This window comes from Corvus kubaryi, unplaced genomic scaffold (genome assembly GCF_017639235.1).
Source record: "Corvus kubaryi isolate FWS band 111438036 unplaced genomic scaffold, C.kubaryi_AGA036_p1.0 37398, whole genome shotgun sequence".
NCBI lineage: Eukaryota > Metazoa > Chordata > Aves > Passeriformes > Corvidae > Corvus > Corvus kubaryi.
Genome location: NW_024581137.1, coordinates 3911481 through 3926606, shown reverse-complemented (window position 1 = coordinate 3926606; position 15126 = coordinate 3911481). Strand labels below are relative to the sequence as shown.

The following is a 15126-nucleotide window of genomic DNA, read 5'->3' as shown; positions in this document are numbered from 1 at the left end:
ATCACCTTTAATAAAACTGAGCATATGGTAGAACAAATAGCTCAAATTATAGGAATCTGAGATTGAAAAGCTTTTTCTCAAGTGAGAAGATACAGTAACATCCAAAATTACACTATGAAAAAAAGACAGACTATTTCTGCCTTTGTTCATCACTATCATACAGTTCTGACTGGAAGGGACCTCAGGGGGCCCAAAAGTACTGTCTGCCTTGATCCCCAGAGTGTCAGGGCCACTTTTGCAGAGTTGGTTACTCCTCCTGTGTCATTGCAGGGGATTATTTCTTCTCAGGGCCTGGACTTTGCATTATCCATTCTGTATTTATAAGATTCCTGTTGGCCCATTCTGTCAACCTATCTAGGACCCTCTCAATAGTCATCCTGCCTGTTCTTACTACTTACTTACTACTGTTCTTACGAAACTGTAGTAATTTGAAAACTTGACATAAGTATATGCCATGTCCTTCTCCAGGCTGTTGATAAAAGTGTCAAACAGGACAGAATTCAGGATAAACTCCTGTAGTATCCCACTTATTATTGGTTTCCAGGTAAAGTATAACCATAAACTGCCATGCTCTGAACGTGATCATCCCCATAGTATTTTACCCATCAAACTGTCCACTTAACTAGATGAAAATCCTATGTACACATGGGATGGAACATGTGTGGTTTTATCCATATAAATAAAACACAAAATAATTGTGTTTGAAGAAAGTGTATAAAGTCCATTAATTCAGTTTTCAACCAAATAAGCTATCTACTGCTTGTTAAAGAGATAATACCCATAGTTTGAAGATAGTGCTGGATAGTTAATAGGGACAAAGCAAAATACAAATTCAAAGATCGCATGTCCTGACACATTGCACAGACAATTTTTTTTGGTCTGTGTAGTGCATATATGTTTTAAATGTTGACATGCTAGGCTATTGGTTTAAAATGGAAAAGAAACGTTTAAAAGATGAGGTCTGAATTAAAATTCTGACACTAATAAGATTTATACTTCTGAGTTTAAGACATTCTAAGATTGCATCTGCACTTTTATGATAGCATAGAATTTTGGGTTTAATTTTCTTTGTTTTCTTCTATTTGTGGAATTTATATTAACTAAATAAGTACTGTCAGATTCCCAAAATTCTAGGTAACTGGTACAGTAAAATATTATCAAAGTGGTTTTATGAGTAAGGCATTTAATGCTAAAGCATGGAGAAGCTGAGTCACTTGTGAAGTGTGAAACAGCAAGTAAGTGCCAGAAAACTGATTAAAATAGGGGAATTATTCTTTTACAATTCTATATCCATTATCCATACCATATTAATTCTATTTTATTTATTATATAAGACGATTTTTTGCCACAAAGTTTTAAATTGTGATATTCTAAGGTTTTATATTTCTTTCTTTTTCTAATGCTGGATTTGATCCTGTATAGTACTGAATCTCTAGAGGAACCTGGAATAAATACAAATTTTCTTGACTGACAAAACAGATGGAACACTTCTTAAGTTTTCACTAGCCCCAGGGAAATGGTATAAAGAGCAGTTACTTCCTACAAACTTCATCTGCATTTCTACCATCTATAGAGAGCAGAACAGATGATAAACTACTCTGCCCTAATATAAAAAAAAAGAGATCATCAAAATTACTCCCAAATAATTTTTCAAGTTTATAAACAAGGTTCTGTTCAGTACCTGATACTCTGCTAATATACTATTTATGTTTCCATGAAAACACATGCTTTTCTTCTTCCAAAGGGCACTTTTTAAAACTAAAATTTGTGTGTGCTAATCAGCAAAGCTGATTAATTGCGTAGGTGTTTTTTCCTGATAATTGTCTGAAAAGACTAAATTTAGATTAATCAAATACAGATTTCTTTCATCAGAAGATTAGCCTGTAGATGCTTTATTCTGATCTGGTAGACCCATTTCTTCCCTAAAAAAACCAAATATCCTTCTGTATCGCTACTGTTGTGAAAATATAATGGAGGAGAATTAATCATTACTGAAGGTTTTGAAAAGGCCAAGGATTGTGTGTGCAAAACATAGTGCTTTACTATCAAACCAGCTGCTGTTTTTGCAGGAAAAAATTTGAAAACAGAGGGAAGTCAGCAGGACTTTACACCCAGACCAGCTGGAATGAAAGGGAGAATAGTGTGCTCTGTAGTCAGAAAGGAGTAGAAGTCAGGTTAAAGCAGTTTATCTGAACACAGTATTTAGTGGTAGGTGTTCAGGAAAGATTTAGCAAAAAAGAAAGCATAGAATTAATGGCACTGAATGCTACACTGCTGTAATGATTCCTCCTGTAAAAAATCTACTTTCAGATGATCCATCTTCAGTTTTGAAGTGTCTAATACATTACTTACCAATGAACTTTAAAGCACATAGATTTCAGACTGTATGAATCTGTGAAGCATACACTGATGGCTTCATATGCCAAAAGACAAACATAGCATGGTCACCAAAAGGAAGAATAGTCACAAAATCTTAAATCACTTACTTGTACTCGTGTGACATGTAGATACATAATACAAGCCACTAGGAAGCATATGCAGAACACCAGGAGAACAAGAACTATGGTACTCCTAGAATCAAAACACAATAGAAGTATTGCAATGCAACTCAGTAATAGATGAGAACAAACTTCTGTTTGGGCTCCTTCTGAAATAGTATTTTAAATAAATGGTGGAGGATCTCCTCCTCAACCTTGCTGTTATACTAACCATCACAGCACAAATTTAACAGTGAAGTCCACTGCTCTCAAGACTAAGAAATTAGTAAATGCTCTTGCATATGGTCCCCACTCTGACCTTAGCAAGGACATCAAAGCACCTCAAAAATTCAAATGTATGGTAGTCAGGAGGGACACTTTCTAATTGTAGGCTAATGCAGAATATTCAGCATAATGACTCCTGTAAGGGGAGTGTGTAACTCAATTACTTGGCCTTGGCAGCTGTGTTAACAGTTACCATATGCTTTTTCCTTCTAATTTCTCTTTCTCAAAGATTCAGAAATCAACGGTCATTCAATTCAGACACTTAGCAAGTCAAATAAAATCAGACCAGACTGTCTTCTAATGAAGCAGAACAACTCTCTCCTTTTGAGTCTTCCTCAGTGGTTAGACAAATTTTAAGTTTCACATAGATGCTGTAATAATTTTTAAACTATAAATCTTCCCTCTTCTGATCAATCAAAATAGGCTTGTTCTTCATGAGAAGAGGGGTGCAAACCAAGAACTTTCTTTCTCCAGAAAACTTCTCTTGGAAAAGTACCTTATGGGTGTGAGCAAGCTGACAAAAATTAGTCCACCAGTGCAGGTGCATTTGATTTCTGCTCAGGGGCAGCCTGGCCCCACGACAACCATGGAATCACAGCTGTATGACAGTAGCATAACATGACCTTCACACCTTCTTTTCTAACTTGTGAGAACAAACCAGCCAGTTCAGACATCATGTGAGCCATGGATTCAGGCATATATGTATCTGTGCCCTTGACAATTACTGGGGAAAGATTGTTTCTACAGGGTTTCTGACAGCAGAAGTGTGCGATTCTCCCGTAGAATTTCTAACTATTTAACTTTGATTTCAAATTCATGTAACAGTTCCTACTGATACTGGAACAGGGAGAATTCTGTGGTGTAGTATGTATACCCAGAATTGGAAGGTGACCCTGGGTGCTCTTAGTGTGGATTCTAAATACAAGTATTAATCAAGGCAGACTCTCATGCCTTTAGAGAATTCACTTGTATTCATGATGGTAGCATGCTAGAATAGAATGCAGGGGACATGACTGCAGCAATATTTTATAAGGCAGCAATAGCTGACAACTGACAGTAGTGCTGACTGGGACGCTGACAGACATTTGGGTTGGCATCTAAAAAGGGCTACATCGTGGTTTTTTTTTTTAATAAACACAGAATAAGACGTTAGAAAGGTTCATATTCAGGGCTTTTAGTGGCTACACTGCATATGCACCTCCATAATTGCATAATTGGACAGATTAGGTTGACAGGAACATAGCCTTACTCTCACCAATTCCATCTGGGGATATAAAATGTGTTCTTTAGTTGAGACGCTGTTTTGCTCAAACGATGATAGGAATTGTAAGAATGGCAAGCCCATTGATTTCTGTATATTTATGCAGTAATTGACTTTCCTATGACATTTTCTTGTCTAGATGATGAACCTCCTTCTTGAAATATTGTGATGTATCACTTCTTCCATTAGAGTAACATATTACAAGCCTTGTCTGTCTTTTGCATTCTCTTGCCATACTTGTTACTACTTTGGCAATCTAAACAGCAGCTTAAAGCTCAAATTCTGGAAAGAGGGGAAATTCCCCTATACTTCCAAAGTTTTAATTGAGCTCATGTTTGCATTTGTGTCACAGCAAGGGAAGAGCCCAAGAAAAACAGCAATTTGGCTGTATAAAGCTACCACTCAAGACACTGGAAGAAAGAACTTAGGAGCATTCAGTGGGTGGCTTTTTCAACTATCCCAGTCCATCTTCATGATCTTCAGTGGTGATATTCTGCTGGAGCTTGTGTGTCTGTCAGATCATGACTTAAACTGAATCTCCGTGCAGCTGTTTTTAAGTGACAGTAGTTTTTGGAAAGGCTATTAATATGATTCTTGGAAATTCATTCTAGCTTCAACTACACTAATACTCTTTATTTCTCCTTGTTCAAAACTGCTATGTACTGCAGCTGTGGCTTACTGAAGAAGAACATGAAAGACTTCTTGATTGTACTCCAATTAGTCAGCAGAGTCATTAGTCTGGAAATGATGATGTAAATGATGATTCTTACCAGTGACTTTGCATTCTTTAGATGAAAGGTACTATATTACAAATTAGTATTTGTATTTTATTAAAGTAAATAAGGTGTTTTTTAATCTTTCAACTAGAAATAATAGAATAATAGAAGTATTTTTATGACTGGGGATTTCTGAATAGAAAATACCATAATTAAATGGAATTTTCAAAAGCATTATCCTGTGGCCAGTTCTATTCCCATTGAAATCCTAATAGTTAGTAAAAGTGAGTAAAGTTTATTTTTAATGTTTTGATATCCTCATCTGAAAAAAAGTTCATTATTAATAATTTTATACCTTACACACTCTTTTATCTATGTCTAGATTTGAAAGTGCTCTAAGTATTTTTTATTCAGTAAGCATTCACATAGAACTGACAAAATCTGAGGTAATTACTAACTAATCACTCAACAATAGGCATACGACAGCTCCCAAATACATCATTTTGTTATGTTTGCTTTACTGCAGTCAAGGTCGGACCGCAAGCTATGTGGGCATAGCCAAACTGTGCACTAGGCAGTTAATGTAGGGATAGTGTTGATACCAAAAACTTCAATGAAGGCTGTAAATGCAGGCCTCAATGCAGATGGATGGGTACTTTAAGTACTTAGTTGCCATTAAACTCCGTATAGTTTTATTTATGTTGCTATCAATCCTGAAATACTTAATCCAAAGTACCACAAACACATCTAGAAAAGCTGCAGTAACACCTTTGTTTGTATTGCAGAAATGCTTTAAATAAGTAAAAAATAACCACTGAAAGTTTAAATAAACACTGAAATATGTTTTTTTTCCTCTAAATGCATATTCCTACAAAAGAAAAAAAAAATAGATAGTGAAAAGTGTCTTCCATGGACAAATGAAAGAGATAACAATTAAACTGAGGGTCTAACAGAGAATCACCCATGTGAGAAGATACCAACCTAGATGCCCATTCCTGTTCCAAAGACTTTAATTTTTGACCTGTGCAGATGTCTGAGAATGTTCCACTTTGAGTTATGACAGCAAAAGACAGAAACTTACTGTGGTATTATTAGAAGGTAGACAAGGCCAAATAAGGCAGCTAGAATTAGTGAGAGAACTACAGCACTGGTGAAGTACTCATCCTGAAGCTGGTGGTACTGTTAAAGAAAGGAAGAAATGACGACAGTAAATATTTTATATATACCCAGACACCACACTTGTCCATTCTCAGTGAGAAAGAACTGTATCTTAAAATAAAACAAGCCCCTACTTAGTTTAAAAACATGATGGCTTAATTCACATGAAAAAAACAGATGAGGCAAGTCTACACAACAATTTCCTTGACAAACTTCTCTTTCACCCTGTAACTAGTCAAAACTGGGTTAGGCTCAGATATAAGTTTATCTTTTTGAGAAAAAAGTTTAGCCACTTTGAACCAGAAGGGGGTGGCACTTCCTTTACTCACTCATCATGAAAAAAGGCCAAACACGCCTTAGTGTTGCCTTCAAAAAGTCCTGTCACCTCAGCTGCTCAGGACAGAACACTAATGAGTGGACTTGGAGGCAGCTGCTAATGAGATACATGGGCTCAGTTTGGAGAAGCTACTGCTCTTGATTCCACTAAGCTACAGTGTTAACGAGAAGAAGCTTTCTAGGGGTGTAAACACAAAAGTGTTTTCTCAGAAAGATCCAAAGTTCAATCTCATTTACACCTTCTGGTCTTCTGACTTTTTATTTTGAAAGAAAAAAGTTACAGTCAAATAATAAATTACTTTTGAAATTTGAAATCAAAATTTATGCTTAAAACCTTAAAAAATTTGGATCCAATATGGCACACAGCCTTCTAACTTGAAACAGTAGTGACATGAAATCTCAGACAACTATGAAGTGACTTACAGTGGAAAAATAAATGCTACTGCCAAATTACTTCAAAACCATAACAATTTGCTTTTTCAAACACATAAACTAAAGGCTGTAAATACAAATAATTTGTATTCACAAAAAACCCCAAACCCTACAATGTAGGAACAATTGTTAGCCAATGTGCATCTTGTAAGTCGGGAATAAATCCCCTGCTTTTAGCACTGCCACACTAGTGTAAGATTACAACCTTGTCCAGAGATTTAATTTTTTTTTTAATATTTTCTAGAATTTCTGGATCAATACTTATCAGGCTACCTATGCACCTTCTTGTCACTAACACTTCTCCAGAGCAGACGAGTGAGTAGGCAGACACATTGCAATGAGACAGCATTAAACAAGCGACTCAGGCAGTTTGGAGGATCAAAAGAAAGACCAAAACACAGGATATATAACAGGGAGTAGGATCCTGATAAGTAGGACAATACCAATCTTTCTTTTTATCCCCTTCAAGCGTTTCCATAGAAGGAAGAGATAATGTCACCTTCTTAATGGAGAGACAGCCCAGTGGAGTATTTAAAGATAGTGAGTAGTATTTAAACATTGCATGAAACCCAAACAAAAATCCCAATGCTAGTTGGCTTATGGTCAGTGAAATCAGTAAAAATAATTTTAAACCTCCTTACTTTATTTTCACGTTCAATTTGCTTATACTTCAGGGTAATGAAGTTCAAATCAGCCATCTCAGACTCAGTTTGCCGGGCCTCTATCAAGCGGCTGATGTATCTGTTTACTCGAGTTCCTGGAGTGTTGTATACAACATTGGTAGAAAAAGAGGAGCGATTCCTGAGTTTTTCAGAGGCTGTCCTCAATGCTCTCCTCTGCAGTATGGATGAAGAAAGAAGCACAGATTTTATTAGCACTGAATTTTTTCACTGCTGTTTATATTACTTCAAGCTCATAGAGAGGATGTGGAATTCATTAAACAGAGCAACTACAAAAGACAGGGCTCTTATCTCAGTATGAATATCACCTTTTTAAAAGTCCTTACCTGAAATACTGATCTCATTCAAATCAACGAGAAAACTCCCACTTAATTTCAGCATTTTAATCCAGAAGTTCTTTTCACATATGGCCCTGACACTCCTCTGCCACCAAGTAAACAATCAGCTTGTTCCCAGTCAGGGTGACTTTACTTTGCAAAATCATTTTATTTTGGTTTTTTTCCTTGACAGAAGACATGGAGCTCTGGACATCTTGAAGACAAGACAACCAGGCTCTTCATGACACAAGAAAAGTCCTACTGTCAAGGTAACAATACATATTTCAAAATGATAGTTTACCTTAAAGTCTTGCACAATGACCACGTGTGACTACAGAGGGTCTGAAATTTCAAGTGTTACTATCTTTAACTCACCCAATTGGCTCTCTTGTTAAGACCTCTTGAGTATGCCTCAAGTGCACTTGCAGATCCAGATGGAGCCATCCAACAGATTATCAGAACTAACCTGTGCCTAACTGGCTCCTCCAAAGCTGAGATAGCACAGCTACAAGATGATTACTCATAGTTCTTTCCAATGGAAAAGATTTATCACAGAGCATATCTGGAAGGGACTTTAGACAAGCTGTCTCACTTTTCACAGAGAGTACTCAGGAGACAGTGAGCAGCATCTCACTGGTGGCAACCTTTAGTTGAGGGCACTTGAATCTAAACCATTCTGGCTAGATCTGTTCTATGACAAGACAGGGTCAAGCCTTACTTCCCAGAAAAGTTTTGACAACAAAACTCAGGCAAGTTCTACTATTTCTGTAAAGTCAAAGGAATATTTTTTATCTAGCATCTGCAGAGTTCAAGACAATTCAAAACATTTTGAACTAACAAGTCTACTTATTATTATTATTATATAATAAATAGAGTCTGCCAGAAAGATGGTAAAGAAGAAAACAAAATTTCTCTCTTCAGAACACTCACTCCTAAATAGCCCACTCTAGAGACTATACAACAACATATCCTTTTAATCCAGATGGTAAAAAAGATGGTGATCACTATTTAAGTAATCTTGCAGGAACGGCAGTTTCTTTTCTTATTTCACAAGAAATTTTTATGAGTACCTCATCAGTGAACAAATTGTGAACTACAGCAGTTCATTAGCTTACTTAACTTATATGTATATTATATCTGAATTCTCATGAATAGTGGGAAGGGTTATCTGCTGGCTAATACCTTAGTTTTCTGTTTGTAAAGAAAAATGGACCCTAGCAAAAAATTCAGTGTTGCTTTTCTGGCTTTATACGTAGACAGAAGGTTACACCAGCAGTAAACAGTTATAAGGCTACATTTTTCCTCAAGCTATCAGATCCCACTACCTGGTAAATTGTCTTCTGTTTAAGAGCTAATTGTTTCAACATGAAAACTAAACTTGGGGACATACTTTGATTAGACATCCTAAATTTCCAGCCAAATAACTATTTTCAGTGTTTCTAAACAGAGAGAAATTTGTTGTCTTGAGGAAGACATTTGTACCCGTAATTTGTAGGGAAACTGAGTGCTTGTAGGAATATTGTCAGAAATACACAATTTTGCTCTCAATAAACTATAATTAGTTAGCGTATGTATTGCCTTAGTTACAGCAGAAATACATCATCAGGGATTTTTTACAATTCAAATTTAAGCCTATAGTTAACATCAAGGGTAAGGAAAACAGTGTTTAAATAAATGTTTCTTTACTTTAAAACCTGAAATGAGGGTAGGTGAATATGTGTGTTATTTTGATATATGGAATAAATTATATTATCTATTCTGCCATTTTGAAACAGGGTTAAAGTTTCTATTCTTAATCAAAATAGCTGTTTCTTACATATAATTATTTCCTCTAGGTCTCTTATTTGTATCTCTATTATTATTTTGCACAGTAGACTTACTTTATGTCTTATATGTGATCAAGATCCAGTATTTATATTTCTCAGAAATGTACTAGCTTCAAAGCCTTTAAAGACCTCACTTGTTTTATTTCATTCCCACTTGTTTTACTTTTGTTACATGATTTGAGGACTGAAAACTCTAAAGAAGTCCTACATTTTAACACCGTGTATTTATATTAGTATTATGTAATACAAATCCATGATGTGTTACATCAGAACAACTGTTTCCATTACTGATAGCATTGTAGAGCTTCACTGCCAATGTTTTGGCATGAAAAAAATTTCATAAGATCCCTAACAAATCCACATGGGGATTTTCTGTGTATATTACCATATTTATACACAAACATACACAATACACAATGTAAAGTACTGCATATGCTTGAAGGAATGTGTTGGTTATTTTTTAAAATACTCCAAGATAGCACTAAATCTCAATTGGAAGGCCTTGTACATGGCCAATTTCAAAATCAAATCTGGAGTATCTGAAAGTCTTTACTGAAACTGTGTTTTAAATGAGCTAATTGACTTTTCTCCCCTTTTCCTGTAGAGGAAACACAAGTGCATGTAAAACCCAAAATATGAAAGTTCAAATGCTTTCTGAAAGTAAGATTTATACTGAATCTTCAATAAATGAAAAATAGAAAAAATGTGAAGCAATCAGTCAAGCCGAATTATTGGTTTCAAAGCTTGCATGCCACCACTCACTGGTGGAGTGACCTGTGTAATGTTGCCACCTGCTGTCAAAGAAAATGGAATGAGAAACTCTCACGGTTTTTATCCATAAATTTCCAGGTAGATTCACATACAGAAATTAAGGAAATCAGGCTACTAGTATGTAAAGCATTTTGATTTATGGCACAACCAGGCATCCAAGAAAGCGGAATTTATATTCGTCTCAGGGACTTTTATGTCTTGTATCTCTATAATGGACAAAGAGGGGTTTTGGCTAATCAGTTACCTTTCACATTTCAGAGAACCATCTAGAGACACAAAATTATTCTGTTGGTTTGCATTTGTCACCATCAGGTTCAGACTGGGATGGACTAAAGATGCAAAAGAATATATGTTTAAAAGGATGGAAACAACCTCAGAAATTCCAATTGCTGTGAAAAAAGCCCTAAATAGAAGCCACATAGGACACCTATGTCGGCTTTTCCAAGAACAGCTCCAAATTTTAAGCCTTTTATAATTAAAGTTTGACTTTGCTGTGGGAATTAGATTGTTCTAGTGCCAGCAGGAGCACCATAAACTTCTTTATCAGTTTGTAATACCACCCCTTATGTTCTCAAAGATGGTCTGCTTGATGCAGTCCTGGAACTGATGCCCAAAGCGTGCACTCGGCCCACATCGACTACCTTATCATCATCCTCACACGTCATGACATTGGAGAAAGGGATCTCTGCTTTGAACATCTTGCGACAGTGCATGAGCTGAACAAGCAGATAGCAGACTGTCTTGAACTTCATTCTTTTGGCAGGCTTAATGTCTGAGAGAATCAGTCCAGGAAATATCTGTTGGTCAGAAAAATAATATTTATAATCATGTCATTGCATTCCCATGCAGACATACACACTTGCAGGCATTTGTACCCCCTCATGGTCAGAAAAAAACAATATTCTAGTCAAGAAGAAATGCTTTTTGATAAACATCCTACATTTGCAAATGAAGATTACTTCATCTTCAACATGTGATGTAAAGAATCTATTGAATAGACTTTATGTAAAGTCATACTTAACATTTTGGGAACTGTTCTCTGCTTAGAAATGTGAACTATAAAAAAGTGCATTAATGACAAACTCATAAAAGAGGCAATATTTGTATTTCTTTAACATTAAAATGAATTTTGGGAAAATACAGGAAAAATAAGGAGGAAATTAGCATTTTTATTAATTTATGTTAAAAAATATAATTTCAGTCTTTTTCTTCTTTCCTTATTTTGTTACTTCAGCCATAGGTAAGTTCATTAAAATCTGAAGAGAATAACTTTTGCTTTAAAGATAGATATATATGTGCCTTAAAAGGAGGCTGTGAGGCATTGAGGTTATATCTCACATCTTATTTCTTCAAAGCAAGAAGTGTTATACCACAGTGAAATACTCTCAAAGGGTCAAGTATAATCTATTCCTTTTACCATTGAGCTCCCAATCCACAAGGACAAATATTTTCTTGGTTAACTCTTAAGCATGTATTTAGCTCCTGCTGACTTCAATAAAGCCCCAGCACATGCTCAGATGCTTTCTCAGATCGGGATATTATATCCTCAATATTTATACCAAACTTATTCATGCTTCTGGCATGTGGAATGTGTAAAGCAGTGTTAACGAGAAACATGGCAGGACTCCATGCCTCCTCAGTGTGGGAATTCAAGCTTGTAAAATTAATTTATTCTGGAACAACAAAATAAAGAAGCACGGAGGATATGGTCCCTAGTTTTCCTAGGTAAAAAAGACAGAGCAAATCAACTCTCCAGAAACTTTATTCAAATACTCTTAAAGTCCACAAATGACAATGAGATTTTGCTGCGCATTATTCACAGTAGTATGATTTACTAGAGCCATGTACGTCATTACTTCAATGATCAAAGAATGAAGAAGAAACTGAAAGCATTTGTTTAATGCATGTTTTCTTGGACACGTAGATTTAGATGGACAGGGAAAATGACACTGATGATATTCTGAATGGCATCTTAGATACTGGTTTGTTGTTTAACACATACAGCCATGAACTTGCATTTTCTGGAGAATCAAGGTTATCTATTATTGAACTTTCAATACCTTGTTTAGTCAGTTACATTCTGGCTATGAAATACAGTAATAACCAAAATGTTGCACTTCTTATTTTTTTCTTAGCAGACAGCCATGTTCTCAACATATGACAGGCCTCAAATGTGCAAGACTGGAAAACTGACTGAAGTCAGCTAGCATAACTGCACTGCCCTACACTGCACAGTCAGCAGCCAAAATCTAAAAGGATATTAGTGTATCTAGTGTGTAGTCACTTGTGTAAGTGGTATTTTAACTATAGCCTGTGTGAAGAAATTCCCAATATGAACCCTTTCTTTCAAGGCCTTTCTGGCAGAAGACTTACCACCGAATGGCATAGAAGATACTGTACAAGGATATTCATATACTAATCATCCTTTAGGTATTCCTACAGATACCAAGTAGGTAGTTGTTAGGCTTGAGTATGGCAGATATGTTCAGCTTTTGAGCTGCAATTCCCAACAGCTAAAACATACTTTTTGGAGAAGTATTCCACTTACAAATCTTCCTAATGTAGCCATAATTCCTCTAGAAATTCTACATATTTTACAAAGTCTCTCCATCAACCTTTTGATACAACATAAATGAGCAACTTTCTCGAAATTCTCTCCAGTTTTGCATTTCATTTCATTTTCAGAAATTTACAGGTGGACCATATCTCAAGAGATCATTAGCTCTTTCTTTGCTCAAACCTTTCACAGTGGATATTGCATTAATTAGGTCAAAAATTTTGGTCTTAAGTCATTCTTAGATTAGCTTGGAAAGATGATTTTAAATAAATTCAGAGACCCACAAAAGCTTCCTGGCAGCCTTCATTATGGAAATGCCACAGTATAGCTGGAAGAGTGGCAAAGAATAGGTAGAGCATCTTACTAGCAGAAGAACCAAGAAGGCATGACTGTGAAAGGTGAGCAAATGGGCATGACTATATCCTCCTACAAAGATTTAAAGTCCTATGAAAAGAGAAGAATTTAGACTTTCCTCCATGCAAACGTCTTATAATAGACATGTTTCTGAGAACAACCTGCAACTTGAAAACTTGGAATGGACTCCACCTCAGACAGAGGTGGCCCTGCCACCAACGTGACTTTTCTCCAACCACGTTTTCATTCAGTTTCCCAACTTTATCTTCAAATCAGTATGCAGAATATTTTTGCCTCTTACCATCAACTTCTTTTTTTTAGTTTAGAAATCTTACGGGCAGATAATATATCAACAGTATACACCCTTTATGTGCTGGAAATACAGAGAAATTTTCCAACTCTTCTGGAGTTAAATAGAAATTTCAGCTCAGGTGACTGAAAAAAATGGTATAGTGTGAGACCCTCAGCTGAACAAAAACAATGACAAACTGAAGTGAGTTTAGCAAAGATTCACCAAAACAATTAGGGTTCTCAAATGTATGACATACAAGAAGAACCTGAGGGAATTCAGTTCATTTAGCTGGAAGAAGAGAAGGCTAAGGAGGGATCTACTTGCTGTCTTTAACCACTTAAGTAGTAACTGCAGAGAAGACAGAGCCAGACTAATCCTGAGTATCACTTAGAAGAAAGCACAAGAGGCAAAGAATACAGGCTGTACCTAGGGAAATTCCTATTTGATACAAAGAAGTTTAGCTGTGAGGATGATCATGCACGGGAACTGGCTGCCTCGAGAGGCTGCCAGTCAGGGAAACACTCAGCTCTTACTCAGACGTGGATCTAACTGCAAAGCCAGCCCTGCTGTGAGCAAGAAGGTTGACCACTTGACCTCCAAAGATCCCATTCAAATTCAGCTAGTGTGCAATGCTATGAATATTTGTGAACACATCTACTGTGTAGATACTGTTCTTCATGGTTGGCCAAGAATATAATCACTCAAAGGACGCTGCATACACACTAGTTGGATGCACTGACAATTTTCAGCAGATCCATATAATTTTATTTATAATTTTGGTTGATTGGTTGGGGGTGTTTTTTTGGTTGTTTTTTTTTGGTTTTTTTTTAATCTCATGGTTTCAGGACATACAGTTTCCACACTGTGACTGAGGATTTTTCATTCTACTACTATATATACACAGTATCAAAAATACAAAGGAATTCTCTCTCACTTTCATCTCACAAATCATATCCCTTTTTTATTCTTGCTTTTACGGAAGAACAACAGTTTTGACACAGTGAACTTCTCAGTGAAATATTTAAGTAATCTCACCTTCTGTTCTAAGGCTCTGATAAAGTCAGGAAATGCAATACAGTCTGTTAAAACAGACTTAAAAACCCCCCTCCAAATGAAAAACCCAACCTGTCGCGGGTTGGGTTTGTAACCGGGCAGAAACACCAATTTAGTGTAGTGGTTTGGTCTAAAATACTCATTACTGTTTATCTGCTGTGAGATAAGAATTAGGAAAAATGCAAAGCAGGCACCAAACTTGAAAGAATATAAAGAAGTTTATTAACAGACCTAAAAGAGGAAAGAAAAAAAAATTATACCACCTTCAGAACTCTCCTCCTCCCCCCACCTTCCTCCCTTCTCCCACTGACAATGTGAAAAGACAACCCTTGAGATGTTCAGTCTGTTTACCACTGCCATAATAACCTTGTTCAGTCCATTTAGAAAGAGAAGTCTCTTCTTGCTCATGCTATGAAAACGTTATCACAACGAGACAGCTGCCCACTTCCAAATATTGTTCAGTCCATTTAGGAAGAGGAGTCTCTCTGCCTGCATGTGAGTCCCTTTCCCTGACTTGCAGCTTGTTCAAGGTCACACACAGATAGCAATTGGTTTTCCCGTGTTCGAGGGTCCACTCTTGAAGTTTTTTGGGGTACAATTTTAAGGTTGAG

The 15126-nt window shown here is 36.2% G+C and overlaps 1 protein-coding gene across 3 annotated transcripts in view; it reads right to left on the bottom strand.

Moving 5' to 3' along the window:
• ADCY1 (adenylate cyclase 1) overlaps positions 1-15126 on the bottom strand; it is a 160510-nt gene that overhangs the window by 35234 nt on the left and 110150 nt on the right. For all 3 annotated transcript variants that reach the window (XM_042043119.1, XM_042043120.1, XM_042043121.1), the window contains 4 exons: positions 10901-11056; positions 7307-7501; positions 5821-5918; positions 2487-2571 (listed from right to left, as the gene is read on the bottom strand). In XM_042043119.1, coding sequence (XP_041899053.1) covers positions 2487-2571; positions 5821-5918; positions 7307-7501; positions 10901-11056 — 534 coding nt within the window. The remainder of the gene's footprint in view (positions 1-2486; positions 2572-5820; positions 5919-7306; positions 7502-10900; positions 11057-15126) is intronic.